We start from the raw sequence: 17,240 nt of genomic DNA on the forward strand, positions 1-17,240 counted from the left end.
TGATTTCCTTCCGAATGGAGAGGTTTGATCTTCTTGCAGTCCATGGGACTCTCAAGAGTCTCCTCCAGCACCAGAATTCAAAAGCATCCATTCTTTGGCGATCAGCCTTCTTTATGGTCCAGCTCTCCCTTACATATATCACTACTGGGAAAACTATAGCTTAACTATACGGACCTTTGTTGGTAAGGTGACGTCTCTGCTTTTTCAGATGCTGTCTAGGTTTGTCATTGCTTTTCTCCCCAGAAGCAGGCGTCTTTTAATTTCGTGGCTGCTGTCACCATCTGCAGTGATCGGAGCAGGAACCTGGAGCAGGAACCGGCAAGCCACTTCAGTATCCCTGCCAAGAAAACTCCATGGACAAAGGACACATTCTACTCATGGAAAAACATGCTGATTCCCGGACCGTCTGCGGGCCGGATTTAGAGTGTGATGCACCGTTTGGGAAAAACTGGCCTATGGGATCGATCTCCAGGCAGGGCTGCTCACGGAGTCCCGCCTGAACCGTCGAGAGCTGCTGCTGGGTCACTGAGCTGGGTGGGCTAAAACTGTAGCTCAGTATAAGGGAGCTTCCATCTTTCCTACTTAATTCCATTTTAAAAAAATTCAGAACCATGTGGACTAGCAGCTTACTTTGCTTTTAGGGGAAAAGAAAACAGCTCAGTGGAAGAGCTGAATCATAGGCCAATGGTCTGGACTCAGTATTAATCAGCTTCCAGTGTTCCCAGTGCTCCTTAGGCTTTTCACAGAATTGCGGGGTTTGGAAGGGACCCTGAGGGTCATCTAGACCAACCCCCTGTGCTGCAGGGTCTTTTCCCAATGTGGGGCTCGAACTCACAACCTTGAGATTAAGAGCACTATGCTCTTATCAACTGAGCTACCCCAGCAGCACCGAATTTAATAATAATAATAATAATAATAATAATAATAATAATAATAATACTACTACAGTGGTACCCCAGGTTACATACGCTTCAGGTTACAGACTCCGCTAACCCAGAAATATTACCTCAGGTTAAGAACTTTGCTTCAGGATGAGAACAGAAAGCGTGCTCCAGCGGCGCGGCGGCAGCAGGAGACCCCATTAGCTAAAGTGGTGCTTCAGGTTAAGAACAGTTTCAGGTTAAGTATGGACCTCCGGAACGAATTAAGTACTTAACCCAAGGTACCACTGTAATAATAGATTATTTATACCCTGCCCATCTGCCTGGGTTTCCCCAGCCACTCCGGGCGGCTCCCAACAGAATATTAAGAACACTAATAAAAAAGTGATAAAACCTCAAACGTTAAAAACTTCCCTGAACAGGGCTGCCTTCAGATGTCTTCTAAAAGTCAGGTAGTTGTTTATTTCCTTGACATTTGGTGGGAGGGCGTTCCACAGGGAGGGAGCCACCACCGAGAAGGCTCTCTGCCTGGTTCCCTGTAACTTCACTTCTCACAGGGAGGGAACTGCCAGAAGGCCCTCGGAGCTGGACCTCATTGATGCTGTATTTTGATTTCCACTTTAAAGCTGGGCAGCTTATTAGTTATTACGGCGCTTGCCAGCTTCCTTTGAGGGTTTCCCTTTTTGGGCAGGAAATGTAAACATTTAAATGCACAAATGTTTAATAATAATAATAAAAAACCTGCCCGGCTTTCTGCTTCTTGCTCACATTGCCCTGCGACCGAATTTAAGCAACGGACTCGGGCAGATAATGTAGATATTAGGGAGCCAAATTGCATCGCAACATCCGGCTTAAAACCTACCCACGGGCTTTAAGGCCCTTGTCGAGGAATGAGAGAGATTCGGAAGTCTGCAGCCGCAATAAGAAACAAGGCACAAAATTGTATTAAAAACCTACTAATTATAGCGCAAACAACACACTCCCTTGGTAACATTCCAGATAACTAATAGGCAGGCTGTGTTTCTAATTTTAGCCGCAAGTGAAGCGTTAAGACGCCACAGCCTCTTGCGAGTGAAGCATCCTTATCTCTGAACAGGTAGGGGAAATGTCTTGTGTCGTGAGAATGACGCAAGGAGGCAGGAGGGGGCCCTGGCTTCGAATCTAGCCCCATCATCCTGTCCTCACAGTGGCCAGCCAGCTGCCCCCATGCGAATCCTACAAGCTGGTTCTCTCCAATTTGAGAATACAGAATACCTACATTTGTTGTTGTTTAGTCGTGTCCGACTCTTCGTGACCCCCTGGACCAGAGCACGCCAGGCCCTCCTGTCTTCCACTGCCTCCCACAGTTGGTCAAACTCATGCTGGTAGCTTCGAGAACACTGTCCCACCATCTCGTCCTCTGTCCTCCCCCTTCTCCTTGTGCCCTCCATCTTTCCCAACATCGGGGTCTTTTCCAGAGAGTCTTCTCTTCTCCTGAGGTGGCCAAAGTCTTGGAGCCTCAGCTTCAGGATCTGTCCTTCCAGGGAGCACTCAGGGCTGGTTTCCTTCAGAATGGAGAGGTTTGATCTTTTTGCAGTCCATGGGACTCTCAAGAGTCTCCTCCAGCACCAGAACTCAAAAGCATCCATTCTTCAGTGATCAGCCTTCTTTATGGTCCAGCTCTCACTTCCATACATCACTACTGGGAAAACCATAGCTTGAACTATAAGGAATTTTGTTGGCAAGGTGATGTCTCTGCTTTTTAAGATGCTGTCTAGGTACCTACATTAGCACCCGCAAAATTAGCAAAGATGTATAGAACTGCTTCAAAGGTATGCTGGAAGTGTAAGGAGAAGGAAGGCATTTTCTACCATATGTGGTGGACATGCAAGACAGCAAAAGCATTCTGGGAAATGATATACAGTGGTACCTTGGTTCTCAAACGCCTTGGTTCTCAAACAACTTGGAACCCAAACACTGCAAACCTGGAAGTGTTCCGGTTTGCAAACATTTTTTGGAAACCGAACGTGTTCTGTTTTGAGTTTTAACGCTTCCGTTTTGAGTGCCACACTTCTGATTTGAGTGTTACACTGAGGTCTGTTTTTGCTATTTATTTTGTGTTTTTGTGACTGTGCAGAAAGAACCCAGTCCAGCTACTGACGGATTGTGTGACTGCAGTACATTGCTTATCATTTTACGGATCAGTGGTAAAATTTTAGATAGTAAAATTCATGTTCAGTTGCTGTTTTAGAGCTTCTTTTTAAAAGTCTGGAACGGATTAATCCGTTTCGCTTTACTTTCTATGGGAAAGCGCGCCTTGGTTTTGGAATGCTTTGGTTTTGGAACGGACTTACAAAACGGATTAAGTTTGAGAACCAAGGTACCACTGTATAACGAGTTGAAAAAAACTTTCGTGGGGTGAAACCAGAAGCCTTTTTATTAGGAATTTTAGATGCAGAGATACAGTGGTGCCCCGCAAGGCGAATGCCTCGCAAGACGAAAAACCGGCTAGACGAAAGGGTTTTCCGTTTTTCGAGGCGCTTCGCAAGACGAATTTCCCTATGGGCTTGCTTCGCAAGACGAAAACGTCTTGCGAGTCTTTTCCCTTTCCCCCCCTTTTTCTAAGCCACTAAGCCGCTAATAGCGCTAATCCGCTAAGCCGCTAATAGGGATTCTTCGCAAGACGAAAAAACCGCTAGACGAAGAGACTCGCGGAACGGATTATTTTCGTCTTGCGAGGCACCACTGTACCGAAGGAGCAGAAACAATTATGTATGCAATGACAGCCGTGCGGATGCTACTAGCCCAGAGATGGAAAGGAGATAAAAGCCTTGACCAGAGACCTATGGCTGATGAAGATGGACTACGCCAAAATGGCGAATATGATCAGGAAAACCAGAAACCAGGAAGACAGAAGTTTTAATAAGGAATGGGGGAAATTTACAATTTACTTAGGAGAATGTTGTAAAAAACTAAAAACCTCAGGAGGATTTGAGTAACGCTTATATTAGAAACTAAGGTGAAAATGGATTTCAAGAAAGAGAAAATATATGATATGCAGCAGAAAAAGTTTGATAATGGAAACCATGGAACAGTGGAGGGGAGTCTAAGGATTCAAGGAATCCTAAACATTTATGGTTATGACTAATGTTCAAATTCAACTGTATTCTGTAAAATTGAATAAAAAGTTTGTTTTTTAAAAAGAGACTGACAGGGAAAATCTGAAACCAGGAAGACCAAGTATTCTTAAAAGACTGGAATAACTTTCTAACGTATTTGAGAGATCACTGTAAACAGTTGAAACCATTGACAGGAATAACAATGACACTTGTAACATAACAGGGATTTTGGATACTGTGAATGTATAACAGGTACGGATCACTGTAAACGATGCAGGGATAAAATTTAGAACTGGAACCCATGGAGGGAAGGGAGGAGGTATAAAGGTTTGAAAGAACCTTTTCTTTTTAATGTGCGAAAATGTTATGTTTATGGTGTATAACTTTTATGTAAAACTAACAAAAATAATTAGAAAAATAAAAATGAATAGTTGCTCCAATCCTCGTTTAGAGCTAGCTGTTCAGGAGCGGGAGTCAAGAAAGCACCAATGTTGGTGAAGACGACTCTTTATTCAAAGAAACAAAAAACAGGCTCAGGCCTAGTGGTCGCAGCAGCCTTTCCCATGAGGTCTTGCCCCAAAGGAACGACTGCGAGGACTGAGAGTGCCTGCCTTCCCACCGCTCTCTAAGGCTCCTCCACCAGTTCCTTCCCCAGCAGCCTACGGCTCCATCGTCTTGTCTCTCTTTACTCCACCCTCTTCATACCTCTGCTGGTTCTGGGAAACCAGGGGTCAGAGGGGAACTGGTCGCACCAGGAGGAGGAGACTCCCTGGAGTTTGTTGCGGCAGGAGGGGGAGACACTCGTGCCTCTTCCCCAGCCGGCCTCATATCGTCTCCTATCTCCCCTTCCTCTCCTGTCTCCGATTCTGCACTGCTTTCTGCCACGGCATCTTCCCGCTCACTAAACCCTGTCGCCTCTTCTGCTTCTGCTACCTCTTCCCAGTCTTCTCCTTCTGACCATCCATTGTTGCCCCCACCGCCAATTCCCAGCCTCTGAGCCTTCTTCCATATAGGGGGCGTGCGTTTTCCCGGGGCGGGGGTGTTCTCCAGCTGAACATTTTGTGCTCAGGGCGTCGTATTAACAACGTCGGCCGCCTGCCTCCAGTGGCAAGGAGTTCCGCAGGTTGCGCGGTGCCTTTTGCCTGCCTCAAATCTTTCAGCGCTCAGCTTCGTTGGGTTTCCTCAAGTGTTCGAGTATTAGAAGGGATAACGTTTTCCTCTCTCCAGCCACTTTCTCCGTAAAGGTAAAGGGACCCCTGACCATTAGGTCCAGTCACGGCTGACTCTGGGGTTGCGGCGCTCATCTCGCTTTATTGGCCGAGGGAGCCGGCGTACAGCTTCCGGGTCATGTGGCCAGCAGGACTAGGCAGCTTCTGGCAAACCAGAGCAGCTCACGGAAACGCCGTTTCCCTTCCCGCTGGAGCGGTACCTATTTATCTACTTGCACTTTGACGTGCTTTCAAACTGCTAGGTTGGGAGGAGCAGGGACAGAGCAACGGGAGCTCACCCCGTCATTGTGGGGATTCAAACCGCCGACCTTCTGATCGGCAAGTCCTAGGCTCTGTGGCTTAACCCACAGCGCCACCCGCATCCCTTACCTTATACAATTCCCGTCATGTCTGCTCCTATCTGCCTTTTCTCTAAATGAAAAAACGAAAAACGCTGCAGGCTTTCCCCCAAAGGGAGTTGTCCCATCCCCCTTAACCGTTTGGGCTTTCCCTTTTCTCAACCTTTCCCAACTCCACCATATCCGTTCTGAGCTGAGGCGACCAGAATTGCAACAGGTAATCTTCTCAGTGTTGCTGAACTGCGTCTCTCCTTATCCCCCGACTGCCAGCGGAGCTTGAAAGAACCCCACGGGCAGAGACTCAGTGCAGAGACACTGCGGGCTGACTCCTCGCTTCTCAAGGCAAGAGCATTGGCCGAATTCGTTCCCTGGCGTCGACGAATCAGAAATTCCAGAGGCGAGGCAGAAATTTCTTGCAGGCTTTTAATTCACAGACATTGGCCAAGGGGCAGGGGACACACAGCTCTCCTGGTGCATCAAAACGGCTCTCCCTAGGCCACTCTGCCGGAACAAACTTAACCGTTCCCTGACGGAGAGGATAACACACAGCTGTCAACTTTCCCCTTTTTTTAAGGGAAATTCCCTTATTCCAAATAGGATTCCGCACAAGAAAAGGGGAAAGTTGACAACTATGGGATAACATCCCCTGTGGGGGAAGCTCAGGACTCGATTCTGCACCCCACAGGCGGTTCAAGGGGGCAGCCCCGTGCCGTGGCACCCAAAAAGCGGCACATGGGACAATGCGGGCAGAACCAAAGCAGACAGTGCCAGGCAAGGGAATTTCACCCATCTTTCTCGTCCCATGTGGTTCCTATGCTCTGCCGTTGCAAGAACGAATCCCCCAGAAGCTGTGGGGTCCTGCTCCGACCAGCCCCCAAAGGTTAGGGGTCTGACGGGAGATGGAGCCCAACACGTTGGCAATACCAGCCTTCAGAGTCGTCGCAAACTTGGGCCGCCCTGCGAAGGGAGGGGAAGGAAGCCTGTGGGTCAAAGCTACCATCTCCTGACACCACAAAGCTCTCATGGTTAAGGGCAAAGGTACCCCTTCTCCAGAGGACTGGCAGAGATTCGGGGTGGCAAGCCAAGTGCCCTTTGGAGGGGGCACCAAATGACCTTAGCAGCACCAAGCCAGGAGAACGGCTTTCTTCCGTCGATTCTTCACCGTTTGGGCATTTGAAAAACAAACGAAAACAGTGGTTGTATAGAGGTAGCTGGTGCTGCTCAGAGTTCTGGGATGGAAAGGAGGAAAAGAAAACCTGATGGAGGCTTGGGGCAGAGAGACCGAATATGTTTTGCACGGTGCAAGAAATTCCTCCCCACCGTTTTTCACTCTGGAGGTAGCAGAGCCCGTTCCGAGCCGGGTTACGGGCGACGCAGGGCAGGGTCCCTGGAACAGCTTCCGACACGCCTTCCGGGGTCAGCTGAAAAAATAGGTGGACTCTTTCACCTTCTCGAGGTCGAAGTCACCTGGAAGGGAAAGAAAGAGTGTAACGTTCAGAATAAAAGGAGAGGCCGGATTTACGTATAAGCTAAACAAGCGATAGATTAGGGCCCCACTCTCTTGGGGGCCCCCAAAAAAATTAAAGGGAAAAAAAAAACCTGGATGTACATTTCCAAAATATAAGATTAAAGACAAATAAAATAAAACCTACATCCAGCAACAGTGTTTTGTGTTGGGTAGGCTCCTACGATGTAAGTCATGGGCCCCGCCTGCTAGCCTGCTCCCTAAAATATCACTGGTTTGCTCCTTTCTATATATAGGGTGCCTAGCTCCCGTTGCTCGGTACCTGCTCCTGCCAACCTAGCAGTTCAAAAGCACGTCAAAGTGCAAGTAGATAAATAGGTACCGCTCCAGCGAGAAGGTAAACGGCATTTCCGTGAGCTTCTCTGGTTCGCCAGAAGCGGCGTAGTCCTGCTGGCCACATGACCCGGAAGCTGTACGCTGGCTCCCTCGGCCAGTAAAGCGAGATGAGCGCCACAACCCGAGTCGGCCACAACTGGACCTAATGGTCAGGGGTCCCTTTACCTTTACCTCACATTCTGCGTGGACTGGTTGCATGGCAATATGTGGAAATGGCTTGAGTTACCTATTAGGTCCATCAATTACCATGTAGCATATATTCAACACAAAAAACAAAGGCAATTTGTTGTTGACAAAGGACAGCTGGACATAGAAAGGGCCCCGTTACCTTCAGTAGTTCAGGGCCTCATCAAACTGAAATCCGGCCCTGATCCTGCCCTCCCACGGCGGACAACCAGCTGCCCGTGGAAAACTGACCTGAGCACAAGGGCCCCCTCCTCTCCTACGGCAACCAGAATCGGTTCCCTCCCTGCGAGAAGCGAGGTTACAGGGAACCAGGCAGAGGGCCTTCTCGGTGGTGGCGCCCTCCCTGTGGAACGCCCTCCCATCAGGTGTCAAAGGAATAAACAACTACCTGACTTTTAGAAGACATCTGAGGGCAGAACTGTTTTGGGAAGTTTTTAATGTTTGATGTTTTATTGTGCTTTTAATATTCTGTGGGGAGCTGCCCAGAGTGGCTGGGGAAACCCAGCCAGATGGGCAGGGTATAAGCAATAAATAATAACAATAGTTCTATTGGGATTGTAGTTCCATTTGTATTTTACAAGCTGGTCTCTGACCGTAATAAATTTCATAAAATAATAATAATAATAGTTGTCGTTGTTGTTATTTAGGCCTGGAAGGGGCGGGAAGCATCTTCTCAGCTTCAAAAGCAAATTGGAAATTTGAGGACGAAATTAATGGACTATGCAGAATTGGACAAAATGACAGGAAGGATTCAAAACCTGCGGGACCAGAGATTTACAGAAGATTGGAAGAAGTATATGAATTATTTGAAGAGCAACTGTAATCAACAAATTACGCTAGAAGTTTTGTAAGGGGAAATATACAAAGTGTTACAAAGGGATATCGGTTATGAGTTTGAAATGTAATAGGGAAGATAAGAAATGCATACTGAGAGATTAGAGTGGAAAATTTTCAGACAGGATTGATGGAAGTCAAAAATTTGAATAAGATGCAAAAGTATGTTTAACTATTGTTGAAAATGATATGTTAAAAAAACTAATAAATATATATATATATATTAAGAAAGGAAATTTGAGGATGGAAGCAGAGAGAAGAGAAGGGAAGGGAAGAGACAAGACTTTGTAGAAACTGGGCAGTCAGCCACAAATCCCCTGAAGAGGGTTTGTGTACGACTACAGAGATGAACTGAGAGCAGCAACAGAACACCCCAGGGAGGAAGATGGAAGGAGGTGGAAACTGCCTTTGAAATAAAGCTTTAGACAGCGGCTTCCCACCTCCAGATCCGCAGATGGTGATGGGAGTCTTTGGCTACAATTCAGGTGAGGTTTCTTTGGGCGGGGGGGGGGGGGGCAAGATACTTACGCCCCTTCTGCAAAAAAACAACAACAAGAAGGCAGGACCAGAACGGTTGGTCTAAACCAGGGCTGCATTGGGAGCAAACCTGTGGATTTTATACTTTGGAGGAAGGAAGGTCCCGGAAGACGCCGTGTGGGATCGGGCCCATTTAGTCCCACGTCCGCGGGTGGCGCTGTGGGTTAAACCACAGAGCCTAGGGCTTGCCGATCAGAAGGTCGGCGGTTCGAATCCCTGTGACGGAGTGAGCTCCTGTTGCTCGGTCCCTGCTCCTGCCAACCTAGCAGTTCGAAAGCACGTCAAAAGTGCAAGTAGATAAATAGGTACCGCTCCGGTGGGAAGGTAAACAGCGTTTCTGTATGCTGCTCTGGTTCTCCAGAAGCGGATTAGTCCTGCTGGCCACATGACCCGGAAGCTGTACGTCGGCTCCCTCAGCCAGTAAAGCGAGATGAGCGCTGCAACCCCAGAGTCGTCCATGACTGGACCTAACAGTCAGGGGTCCCTTTACCTTTACCTTACCTGTTCTCACAGCGGCCGACTGGGTGGCAGTTAGTTCCGCAGCTAAACGGGCCTGTCCTGATCTTCCAATGTCCAGGTTCGGATCCAGTGTCAGGGTGGCACATGTAACTTTTTACAAACTCCCTCACTTGCCTTTTGTCTAAACATGAAAGTCCCCAAACAACAGCAACCTCTCCTCGTTGGGTGTGACAGGGAGACACGCAACCCACGGTGAGGACTAGGAACGTGGCTTCGTTTGAAGCCAGTCGCCGGTCCCCTGCAGTTTGGAGCTAAAAGGCCAATTCTACGTGGGAGCCCAGATAGGGGGTGAGAAAGGCCAGGCGCCCCCCGTTCGAATCTCGGCCCGAGCTGCGAAATCAGAGAAAGCAGGAATTGTGATATTGGCTGGGATGTGGAGCTGACGAGCCCAAGGCGAGTAAAATGTTACAAACCGTCCCATGAAATGCCAAGGATGGCTACCATTTGGACTACTGCAATGCGCTCTACGTGGGGCTACCTTTGAAGGGGACCCGGAAACTGCATTTAATCCAGAATGCGGCGGCTAGATTGGTGACTGGGGGCGGCCGCCGGGACCACATAACACCGGTCCTAAGATATCTGCATTGGCTCCCAGTATGTTACTGAGCACAATTCAAAGTGTTGGTGCTGACCTTGAAAGCCCTAAACGGCCCAGTATCCCTGAAGGAGCGTCTCCACCCCCATCGTCCAGCCCAGACACTGAGATCCAGTGCCGAGGGCCTTCTGGCGGTATCCTCCTTACAAGAAGTGAGGTTACAGGGAACCAGGCAGAGGGCCTTCTCGGTAGTGGCACCCGCCCTTCAAATGTGAAGGAAATAAGCAGCTATCTTCTCTTTAAAAGACATCTGAAGGCAGCCCTGTTTAGGGAAGTTTTAATATTTAATGCTGTATTGTTTTTAACACTTGATTGGAAGCCGCCCAGAGTGGCTGGGGAAAGTCAGCCAAATGGGCGGGGTGTAAATAATAAATTATTATTATTATTATTATTATTATTATTATTATTATTATTATTATTATTTAAAAGTTTGGTACGCGCAGCAGAATGCCAACTGCGTTTTTTTACGCTAATCGGGCCTTGCTTGGATCCTGGCAACAGCACAGCAGACGCGATTCTCTCTCGGTTACCAACAAACAGATGAGCCAAACAGAGAGTCGGCTGGAAGCCGAAATGAAGAGGCTTAAAAGATAAGATTAGGAAGAGTTCAGCATGGCTGGGAAGTGAGGCGATGAAGGAGGAGGGTGGAGAATTAGGCAACGCACGGGGCAGCGTTGACTGGAAGCAGCCGTCGAGACCACATAACACCGGTCTTGAAAGACCTACATTGGCTCCCAGTACGTTCCCGAGCACAATTCAAAGTGTTGGTGCTGACCTTGAAAGTCCTAAAAGGCCCAGTAGACCTGAAGGAGCATCTCCACCCCCATCGTTCTGCCCGGACGCTGAGGTCCAGCACCGAGGGACTTCTGGCGGTTCCCTCACTCTGAGAAGCCAAGCTACAGGGAACCAGGCAGAGGGCCTTCTCGGTGGTGGCACCCGCCCTGTGGAACACCCTCCCACCAGATGTCAAAGAGAACAACAACTACCAGACTTTTAGAAGACATCGGAAGGCAGCCCTGTTTAGGGAAGCTTTTAATGTTTGATGCATTACTGTATTTTGATGTTTGGTTGGGAGCCGCCCAGAGTGGTTGGGGAAACCCAGCCAGATGGGCGGGGTATAAATAACAAATAACAAATAACAAATAACAAATAACAAATTATTATTATTTTCTGTAAATGTTTTCCCCCTGCCCAATTGCTGCGTCCCCATAAATGGGGTTCTTTTCAGAGACCCGTACGCCCCAGGGCCCACGATTCACATCAGCCAGGAATCAGGCGCTGCAAAATCAGCTTCATGGTGAACTTGACGTTTTTGCTCCCCCGAAAACTCCTCTTCTTATAGCTACTTCCACGCCAAACCACGATGCCACCTTTAAACAGGCTCCCCCCTGCTAGATAGTTTGCCCGGGGTTAGATGAGAGCCACCTATTCCCCACCCCCTCGCAGGGCTATAATTGCCAGAGCAGTTTTACAATCAACCGCTCTTTCCCTGGGAACTGTAGTTCTGGGTTGAGAAATAAGGATCTCCAAAGAACTCTGGGCGCCCTTAGCAAACCACATTTCCCAGAATCCTTTTTTTTGGGGGGGGGAACCATGGCTTTTTAAGGCAGCACCATCGTGCTTGAAATGGATGGTGTAAATGTGGCCAAAGAAATATCAACAACCTCAGATATGCAGATGACACAACCTTGATGGCAGAAAGTGAGGAGGAATTAAAGAACCTTTTATTGAGGGTGAAAGAGGAGAGCGCAATATATGGTCTGAAGCTCAACATCAAAAAAAAAACAAAGATCATGGCCACTGGGCCCATCACCTCCTGGCAAATAGAAGGGGAAGAAATGGAGGCAGTGAGAGATTTTACTTTCTTGGGCTCCATGATCACTACAGATGGTGAAAGCAGCCACAAAATTAAAAGACGCCTGCTTCTTGGGAGAAAAGCAATGACAAACCTAGACAGCATCTTAAAAAGCAGAGAGATCACCTTGCCAACAAAAGTCCGTATAGTTCAAGCTATGGTTTTCCCAGTAGTGATGTATGGAAGCGAGAGCTGGACCATAAAGAAGGCTGATCGCCAAAGAATGGATGCTTTTGAATTCTGGTGCTGGAGGAGACTCTTGAGAGTCCCATGGACTGCAAGAAGATCAAACCTCTCCATTCTGAGGGAAATCAGCCCTGAGTGCTCACTGGAAGGACAGATCCTGAAGTTGAGGCTCCAAGACTTTGGCCACCTCATGAGAAGAGAAGGCTCCCTGGAAAAGACCCTGATGTTGGGAAAGATGGAGGGCAGAAGGAGAAGGGGACGACAGAGGACGAGATGGTGGGACAGTGTTCTCGAAGCTATGAACATGAGTTTGACCAAACTGCGGGAGGCAGTGGAAGACAGGAGGGCCTGGCGTGCTCTGGTCCAGGGGGGCACGAAGAGTCGGACACGACTAAACGACTAAACAACAACAACAACAACAAGGTGCCTCTCTTTATCTCAACCGGCAGGGAGTTCCAAAGGTTCTGCGACGCTAAATGACCGAGTTGTTCTAAAGTTGGTTTTCAAAAGAAATTTCAGTGGTATTAGTATTTATAGGTATTTGTACAGTCTGGGTTCCTTCGGAGGCAGGTCCAGGGAAGAAATCTAAGGAATTTACGGTGGGATTGGCCCTGGCATGGATTGTCAGCTGACGGTTGGCTCTCCCAGCCCCCCGGCCCCCAAAATAAATATGCTATGTGCTCGTACCTTTTTTAGGGATGCTAGACAGAAGCTGAAACAGCCTCTGGTACTCATTCGCCTTCTTATCCTTCCACTCAACCCTGGAGAAGGAAAATATCATTTTCTGTAATAAAGGCGTCACCCAAATAATAATTAAACATCTTTGCAGGAAAGAACAACAACAACAACAAGGAAACCTTCTTTGCTTTCCCTCGGTGCCATCCCTGACTTAAGGCTTACAAACACAATCCTATATGCCTCCAGGAGGCTGTCTCCAATACTGTATGCACCTTGGGAACTACCTGCCACTACAAACCAGACAGGCACTATCCGTATTTTCTTTTCGGCATCCTCTGTCCTCATGGAGGCGCAGGTCAGTTCTGTGTCCAGGGCAGCTATCTGCCAGCTCCATCTGGTATGCAGGATGAGACCCTTCCAGCCCGCAGACTGTCTTGCCAGAGTGGTGCATGCTCTGGTTATCTCCTGCTTGGACTACTGCCATGCGATCTACGTGGGGCTACCTTTGAAGGTGATCCAGAAACTACAATTAATCCAGAATGAGGCAGCTAGACTGGGGACTGGGAGCGGCCGCCAAGACCACATAACACCGGTCCTGAAAGACCTACGTTGGCTCCCAGGAAATAAGCAGCTATCCTATCTTTAAAAGACATCTGAAGGCAGCCCTGTTCAGGGAAGTTTTTAATATTTAACACTGTACTGTTTTTAACACTTGATTGGGAGCCGCCCAGAGTGGCTGGGGAAATTTATATTATTATAAATAATAAATTATTATTATTATTATTATTATTATTATTATTATTAAGCGACACACACTTACGGAACGTGGGAACAGTATTTCTGCAGCATGAACTGGGAGAGTTCCTCTAGGATGGGGTGCTTGTGGAGCTGTACAAATTGTTCGCGGCACACCTGAAACACAATGGAGGGAAGCAATCACCACTGTTGTCCAAAATGCTAGGACTCGCGGGCGCCCGGCGAAGCCAAACATCAAGAGATTCGGGACAGGTTAAAAGAAGGGCTCCTTCGTTAAACTGTGGAACTCGCTCTCACAGGAGGCAGAGAAAACCGCCCACTTGGATGGCTTTTAAAAAAGATGAATTTGTGGCTAAGCTCCGCCTCCATAGTAGAAGTACAGTGGTCCCTTGGTTCTCAAACTTAATCCGTTCCAAAACCAAAGCGTTCCAAAACCAAGAAGTGCATTACTGTATTTAAATATTTTACGGGAAGCCGCCCAGTGTGGCTGGGGAAGTGACTTCTCCCTCATTGCGAGAAGTGAGGTTACAGGGAACCAGGCAGAGGGCCTTCTCGGTGGTGGCGCTCGCCCTGTGGAACGCCCTCCCTTCAGATGTAAAGGAAATAAGCAGCTATCTTCTTTTTAAAAGACATCTGAAGGCAGCCCTGTTTAGGGAAGTTTTTAATATTTGATGCTGTATTGTTTTTAACACTTGATTGGAAGCCGCCCAGAGTGGCTGGGGAAACTCAGCCAGATGGGCGGGGTATAAATAATAAATAATAATAATAATAATTATTATTATTATTATTATTATTATTATTATTATTTTCCCATAGAAAGTAATGCAGAACGGAGTAATCCGTTCCAGACTTTTAAAAACAACCCCTAAAACAGCAATTTAACATGATTTTTACTATCTAACGAGACCACTGAGCTCCCAGTACATTTCCGAGCACAATTCAAAGTGTTGGTGCTGACCTTTAAAGCCCTAAATGGCCCCAAAGGCCCAGTATACCTGAAGGAGCGTCTCCACACCCATCGTTCTGCCCGGATGCTGAGGTCCAGCTCTGAGGGCCTTCTGGCGGTTCCCTCCCTGCGAGAAGCAAAGCTACAGGGAACCAGGCATAGGGCCTTCTCGGTGGTGGCGCCCTCCCTGTGGAACGCCCTCCCTTCAGATGTGAAGGAAATAAGTAGCTATCCTATCTTTAAAAGACATCTGAAGGCAGCCCTGTTCAGGGAAGTTTTTAATGTGTGACACTTTAATGTATTTTTAATCTTTGTTGGAAGCCTCCCAGAGTGGCTGGGGAAACCCAGCCAGATGGGAGGGGTATAAATAATAAATTATTATTATTATTATTAGCCAGCAGCCTAGTTTGCTGGCTACCTGTCATGGATGCTCCAACTGAGATTCCTGCAACGCGGGGTTGGACTAGATGACCTGGGGGGGCCATTCTGACTCCAGCATTCAACATTTCTGTGACTAGGTGGGCTCCCGTCGGCCGGATCCAGCTAGAGCTCTTCTTACATTCCTATCCTCATTGCTACTTGCCAGGGTGAACGTCACCTTTTTCCTGACGAAGGGGGCTCGTCAGATAAGCCAGCCCGAAACCCCGGCCAGGATTCACCGTGGGTCAGAGCTGAGATTTGGTGCGGCAGCGGAGGTGAGAGAGACCAGCTTACCCGATTCATGACGTCGACTGTGAGCGCGTGAGTCCAGTAGCAATCGTGCACCGAGACAAAGGTCAACCCTTCCCTAGGAGACACAAAAAAGTCAAGATTCACAACGGCTGAGGACAAGGCTTTCCCATTCAGATAAGCCGACCCAGGTGCTGAGATATACCAATGTGAAATATATACCGTATTTTTCGCTCTATAAGACGCACCAGACCACAAGACACACCTAGTTTTTGGAGGAGGAAAACAAGAAAAAAAATATTCTGAATCTCAGAAGCCAGAACAGCAAGAGGGATCGCTGCGCAGGGAAAGCAGCAATCCCTCTTGCTGTCCTGGCTTCTGGGATAGCTGCGCAGCCTGCATTCGCTCCGTAAGATGCACACACATTCCCCCTTACTTTTTAGGAGGGAAAAAATGAGTCATATAGAGCAAAAAAAAGGGTAATCCCCGGGCTGGGAGCACCACCCAGTGGCGTTAGAGCAAAGAGCAAGAAAAAGAGCGGCTCTGAGCTAGCTACTTCCCTAAAAGCCATGCCCAGTGTATGCTGACGGGCTTTGCAAGTTGGATTATGTACGGCCCAGGGGACGCCCCAAAACGGCCCCCAACCCCTGGGATGGATCAGGGCCACCGCCTTTCTCGTGCTTCGAATCCGGCGACTCGGGTCCTGCCCTCCGGAGCAGCAGGAAACAAGGGACAGCTCCGTCGGGAACAGAATGAGACACTCGACATCCGGGTTGCGAGTTCGAATCCTACGTTGGGCAAAAGATTCCTGCATTGCACAGGGTTGAGTTAGATAATGCTTTGGTCCCTTCCAACCTTAATGCTGAAATGGCAAAATTAACTGGGAAGCTCAAGGAACCAAGAGGACATGAACTTTTTAAAAAAAAATGGGAAAAAATTATTTAGGAGACCATTGTAAGCGGATGAAAACATAAGCAGGATTTTAACCACACTTGCAACAAAAACTATGGACAGCTTCGATGGATAAAAAATGTGGATAACGGACTGATATAATATTGACATTAGGACCCATAGAGGGGAAAGTCTTGAGATTCAAAGCAATCTCTTCATATGGATTTTTAATTGACTTGGTTATAACTTTATATTTTCTAAAATCAAATACCGTACTTTTTGCTCTGTAAGACTCACTTTTTCCCTCCTAAAAAGTAAGGGGAAATGCGTCTGCGTCTTATGGAGCGAATGCAAGCTGCACAGCTATCCCAGAAGCCAGAACAGCAAGAGGGATTGCTGCTTTCACTGCGCAGCGATCCCTCTTGCTGTTCTGGCTTCTGAGATTCAGAATATTCTTTTTCTTGTTTTCCTCCTCCAAAAACTAGGTGCGTCTTGTGGCCTGGTGCGTCTTATAGAGCGAAAAATACGGTAGAAATGACTAAATATGTAATAAAGTGGGAAGTGCCTGTAGCATGTAAAGCAAACTGTGACAACGAATTCGTCAAAATAACTAACACAACTTTGGCGTTGCAGAAAGTTGCTGTCACTCTGTTGGCTGATTTCCCCGTTAACGCCGTTTTGGGAAAGGGAGTGCTGCACCCCGTTTTTAGCCGCCTGGGGGAAGGAGCGCCCCAAAAGCATCTCAGAACACAAAAAGGAACCCTTACCTGTGACAGTGCAAAGCTGTTAGCATCATGTGTGTGGAATCCAGGGAATGGATGAAGTTCGGGGGGAAAGCGTTCTTCTGCTTCACCGTGTCGGGCTTCCTGCAGGGAAATCGAGGCAAGAGAGGGTGTTTCAGGAGGAGGGCCGAGTCGCTATTGTGCTCAGTTCCCGCTTGCCGGCTTCCTGCGGACGCCCTGGGCGATTTCCGGCGCTGCACGATGTTCAGCTGACTCCCAGCTCCATCTGGTACGCAGGATGAGACCCTACCTGCCCGCGGACTGTCTGGCCAGTGTGGTGCATGCTCTGGTTATCTCCCGCTTGGACTACTGCCATGCGCTCTATGTGGGGCTACCTTTGAAGGTGACCCGGAAACTACAACTAATCCAGAATGCGGCAGCTAGACTGGTGACTGGGAG

The 17,240-nt window shown here is 48.1% G+C and overlaps 1 protein-coding gene across 1 annotated transcript in view; it reads right to left on the minus strand.

Annotated features, from left to right (window-relative positions):
* Nucleotides 1–4,472: 4,472 nt before the first annotated feature.
* POLRMT (RNA polymerase mitochondrial) overlaps nucleotides 4,473–17,240 on the minus strand; it is a 51,358-nt gene continuing 38,590 nt past the window's right edge. The window contains exons 17-21 of the mRNA XM_079960451.1: nucleotides 16,827–16,925; nucleotides 15,214–15,286; nucleotides 13,618–13,709; nucleotides 12,807–12,880; nucleotides 4,473–7,013 (exon numbers count right to left, since the gene is read on the minus strand). Of these exons, the coding sequence (XP_079816577.1) occupies nucleotides 6,964–7,013; nucleotides 12,807–12,880; nucleotides 13,618–13,709; nucleotides 15,214–15,286; nucleotides 16,827–16,925 (388 nt within the window). The 3' untranslated portion in view covers nucleotides 4,473–6,963. The remainder of the gene's footprint in view (nucleotides 7,014–12,806; nucleotides 12,881–13,617; nucleotides 13,710–15,213; nucleotides 15,287–16,826; nucleotides 16,926–17,240) is intronic.

The sequence above is a fragment of the Podarcis cretensis genome (assembly GCF_951804945.1).
Source record: "Podarcis cretensis genome assembly, chromosome: 18".
Classification (NCBI taxonomy): domain Eukaryota; kingdom Metazoa; phylum Chordata; class Lepidosauria; order Squamata; family Lacertidae; genus Podarcis; species Podarcis cretensis.